Raw genomic sequence first — 4,629 nt, 5'->3', positions numbered from 1 at the left:
GCTTTCACGCGAGCATGGAGAAGATAATGGCCGACAACGCGTGCCGCCATGGTCGCTAGGGACGAGAAGAGGCGTCCGGAAAAAGAGGCCGCAGCTGCCATCTACCAGAACCTCGCCAAGGAGGTCCTCGATGTCCAAAGGTTGGACATCGAGGCCAAAAAGGCAGACGCCAAGGCCAAATTGCGTGCAGAAGACACAAGGATCATGCTTGCCGACTTGAGCGGCGTCGACGACGACACCAGGACATGGTTCATGAAGAGGCGCGCCGAAATCCGCATGCAAGACGCCTGATCGCCGGCGCCAAGCGCCCAACACCTTGGCCTCCTTTTGGACTTTTTTTTATTACTGTTCAGGCCTTGTTGTGCCCCTTTTGCTCCACTTTGCGCCGTACGAGCTGCAAAGTGTGATGAACTTGTTTCAGCCCTCAATTTGCGGCTGTAATTTCGTGCAAAGTCGATGCTAGTTCATCTTTTTTGAATTCTGGCCTGCGCCGAAAATACGTCGTCACTCCGCTGGAGCCAACCCCAGACGCAAACGGACGCACGAGCATTTCAGCGTCCGCCAAGCGACGCAAACGAACGCCGCGAACAATTTGAACGTCTGAAATACGTCGCGCCCCGCTGGAGATGCCCTCATTGGCAGCGGGCAGCTTCCTCTACCGGCTACGAGCACATGCCCATGACCATCGTCTTCCACACGAACGGCTCACCGCAGGGCGCAGCGCCTGACACGAGCGAGAGGCACGCACAGCAACGTAGTACAGCGTCATGTAGCTAGCGCTAGAATCTTTCCTAGCCGGTGAAGGTTGCTCCGGAATCCCTGACAGAACAGCCGCCTCCCGTGCCCACCGGCGCACCCACACGGTACCGCCCGCCTCCCCGTGCATGTGCCGCCACCGGCGATGGAGCCCATCGTCGTCCTACCTCCCTACGCCGCCACCAACAGTGCGATCCGCCGGTGACATGAAAGATGGAAACCCCGCGTGCGTCGCCAATGGCGATGAGGTCACGAGCGCCTCGGCGTTTTCCTCCGTGAAAGCGGGCCTAGGACGACGATGCGATGGTCACTGCACTGCTAGCGGCCACACCACATGCAATGCATCAGAGTTGATATCGGAGCTAATGCTTCTTCCTAACCAGCTCGGAATTAACGTTGTTGAGTCGATCATCAATGGCACGGATGCATGGTCCAGAGGAGGCAATAAACGCTAAGCTACTCGCCCGCCCCGAATCCATGGCGGATGGGGCAGGGCGAGAGTACAATGCGCGCGTGAGCTGCGTGCCCCGCCGCGGGCGAAACCTCGGTGACAAACAACTTGAAGCATAAATTCCGACCGGTCTCCACCGCGCGCGGCACCGCCACCCACCCTGGCTGGCAAGCAAGTACGCCGCCTCACCCAGCCTCTATACAGCCTATCCTACTGCCGGAACGCCCGCGCCGTGCCAATGCCATGCCGCAACGGACGAGTGGGCGCGCCGGCCGCGCGGGATCACATGACGACGTCGGAGCGGCGGCCGCGCGCTCCACGGCGGCCGTACTTCATCCCGTCCGGGCCGAACAGGCGGCGGAGCCGCGCGGCGTCGCACTCGGACAGGGCGACCGGGTAGCGGCGCCGGTCGTGGCAGTAGGAGTAGGACATGTGGCCGCGCCTGAAGGCCGCCATCGCCCTGCGCTGCTCGCCGGACAGGGAAGCGGCCGCCTCGTACCATGGCGTGCCGCACGACGCCGGCGCCGCCGCCGCGGGGTTGTTGCTGACGGGGCAGCCCTGCATGACGAGGTCGCCGAACTGGGCGACGAAGGGCGCGTACTTGTAGTCGACCCGGTAGCGGCCGCCGAGGGTGGCCCAGGCGGAGCCGTCCCAGATGGTGGCGTAGAGGGACATGGGCTTGGAGGGGAACGCCGCGCCCATGGCCTCCGTCCGCGCCACCTCCCTGATCGGCGTCTCGTCCACGTAGAATCTGCAAGACACAGCACACGAATGTCAGTGATTCATTCACACAAAAGGAAATTGTGAATGATTTTCCTCTAAAGCTCATTTATTTATTTATTGTTACTGCGCGAGAGAAAACGTCATGGATTCTTCGGGTAAAGGAATCCAGGCAATGCGCATCGAAACAGGCGCAAGGATCTCAGAAAGGGCCCAAATTTGCCGAGGTCAGAGGGTGGTGGTGACACAAGCAGCAGGCAGAGCAAAAGAGGCAAAGGAAAGCGCCAAAGGCAGCAAGAAAGGAACGCGGAAAGAAATGTTTCCCGTTTCCGCTTGCCAACAGCACTGACGAGCGCACACTCACTCAGGAACCAAAATTCCAATCCCACACCTCAAAAATCAAACTGCAAAATCGTTACTGCAGGCCTTCTTCATCCTCTCAGAAGTGGAGAAAGCAGATGGGCACGAGAGGAGCAGAGTAATGGCACAGCAAAACAAAGAACAGAGAGAAAGGAACAGAGGAATGCAGAGGTGGATTTGGGGGTGGCGGGTTGCTTTGCTTGCTCACATGATGCGGTGCTTGGTCCAGAGGATGGAGTAGTGGTGGAAGTCGTCGGTGGGGTCGAAGGGGAGGTCGTAGCGCTCCTCCCTGCCGGCGCCGGTGCTGCCGTTGCCGTAGACGTTGGTCTGCACCCGCCACTCGCGGCCGCGCACGTTGCCCAGGAACTCGAAGTCCAGCTCGTCGTGGGTCTTCTCGTACCTGTCGCCGTTCGTCAGCTGCATCATGTCAACACAAAAGCAAAGAAAGTAAGATTTTTTGTAAGTTCAGAGTGGCCGATTTCTTCACGGATTAGATAGTTCTTTATTGGTGGCCGGAGTGGTACATTGCACAAAGAGAGAGATAGAGAGAGAGTAGTGCGGAAACGGTAAGCTTACGTAGAAGGCGACGACAACGCCAGCGGCGTAGTCGGCGGGGAGCTTGACGGCGGCGCTGAAGAAGCCGTGGAGGAAGAGGTCCTGGGAGGCGAACCCGGCGCCTGAACAAACACGAAGAGGCGATTTTAGCCAAGAACACCCTTAAGTCCGTAAAACCGCACAAACACCCTCCCACTACCGACTGAACTGAACGAGAGGGACCGATTCGTGACACCGAAAAGCGCAATGCGCACCCCAGCCTACACGAAAATATCACATACGGGGCTGCTGCACTCACCGGTGGCCTCGTCGAGGGAGAGGTGGACGCGCCTGCCTTCGCCGCGGAGGGCGAGGTTGGCGCTGCCGAAGATCTGGGTGTAGCCCTCCTCGAAGGCCATGGGCCGCACGCCGTGGAGCGGCGGCGGCTGCCTGGCCTCAACGCCGCCGCCGGGGCCTAGCAGCAGCACGACGGCCGCCACGGCGAGGACGGGGAGGAGGCGCCGGGAAGGACGAGGGGACGGTGAGCTGGAAGCCATGTCCCTCCCTCCTTGGCTCCTCACTGTGGCCTCTGAAGCTCTCAGTGCAGGACGCGGCCGTGATAGGGAGGGGCGGTTTTATTGCGATGGGCCTCCTCCGTCAGGTCAGGTCCCTCTCTCTCTCTTCTTGCGATTTGCGAGCGCCTTTCCCTCGGGCAGCGAGCTGCTACAGAAACGTTTTGGCAATTTGAATCAGCCCTTGTGCCCGGGCCCCAGCGCCCCGTGTCTTGGATTCCTGGGGTGTGGGCCCGGATACGTGCACATCGTACGTAACCATTTCTTTTCCATGTAGGTAGGTACATTGACAATGTTGCACGCGGGAGGTCAGACAATGTTGCACATACAGCTGGGCATGGGCAGCCCGGCCCGGCCTGACCTGGCCCAAAAATCCCGGGCCAGGCTAGGTTGGGCTTGCATGTCGGGTTGGGTTTGGGCCTGATTTTGGAGCCCAAATATTGGGTCGGGCTAGACTTGGGCTTGCAAAAAAACACAATTTTAGCTTAGTTCGGGCCGGGCCGGGCCATGCTTTCCTTTATTCGAGGCAAGTTTGGGTCTGATTTGTAAGCTAGAAGGTCGGGCTAGGCTGATCTCGGGCCTAGGAATTTAGGGTCGAGCTTTTTTAGGCTCGGTCCAAGGAATACCCAGGTGCACTTGCACACGAGAGTATATATTAGTTTTCATATTTTTTTTAAAGGAATGTGGATGCAATATGAATGCAGAGTCGAGTTATTTGCGTACCGGTATGGATCTTTTTTCGGGTAAAAGCAAAATTAATTAAGCCACGAGGATTACAAAAAGTTCCTGATCCAGGCCCTAAGGTAGTGAACCAATCCAAATGGCGGTTCTTGGCTCTGTCCTTACAAGATTTGCAAGACGGTGAACCTTGTTTTGCGACCGCTCCACTTTTACAAAGATAAAATGTCTATTATCATTAACTAATTCTCTAATCTCCGCAATGGGATGAGCAAGCGGTTATCTATCAAGATTCTTCTCTTGTATTGCATCAACTAACACCGAAGAGTCCAGCTCTACTACTCTCTACTACTGTCGGTTTGTCGCACCATTGTGCCTTCATAACGGATAGTTATAGATTTATGTCTCATCAAGAGTCATTGGTATAATAATATAATATCCAATAGTTCCAGGTTTCATCTTAGAAAAACACATTTGACCACTCTGTTAATGTCTTCAGTAAAATCAGGATGGAATTACCAAAATAGGAACCACTGAGATTTTTTGCCCAACCCCTCA

General features: G+C 56.7%; 1 protein-coding gene across 1 annotated transcript; it reads right to left on the bottom strand.

The window, feature by feature from the left end:
* Nucleotides 1-1,489: 1,489 nt before the first annotated feature.
* On the bottom strand, nt 1,490-3,378 carry LOC124656348 (probable xyloglucan endotransglucosylase/hydrolase protein 28). The gene is made up of 4 exons (XM_047195109.1): nt 3,141-3,378; nt 2,864-2,964; nt 2,496-2,704; nt 1,490-1,958 (listed from the first exon to the last, which is right to left on the bottom strand). Exons 1-4 carry the CDS (start codon nt 3,376-3,378, stop codon nt 1,490-1,492), a joined length of 1,017 nt encoding a protein of 338 aa, XP_047051065.1.
* Nucleotides 3,379-4,629: the final 1,251 nt, after the last annotated feature.

Source organism: Lolium rigidum, chromosome 5, assembly GCF_022539505.1.
Source record: "Lolium rigidum isolate FL_2022 chromosome 5, APGP_CSIRO_Lrig_0.1, whole genome shotgun sequence".
NCBI lineage: Eukaryota > Viridiplantae > Streptophyta > Magnoliopsida > Poales > Poaceae > Lolium > Lolium rigidum.
The sequence above is the reverse complement of the archived record's forward strand: the minus strand, read 5'-3'. Positions and strand labels throughout refer to the sequence as shown.

Coding starts and splice junctions, on each gene's coding strand:
- LOC124656348 (XM_047195109.1), bottom strand. CDS start 3,378: ATGGCTTCCAGCTCACCGTCCCCTCGTCCTTCCCGGCGCCTCCTCCCC. Junction 2,965..3,140: donor CTCCCTCGACGAGGCCACCG/GTGAGTGCAGCA, acceptor GTGTTTGTTCAG/GCGCCGGGTTCGCCTCCCAG. Junction 1,959..2,495: donor TGGACCAAGCACCGCATCAT/GTGAGCAAGCAA, acceptor TGTGTCTTGCAG/ATTCTACGTGGACGAGACGC.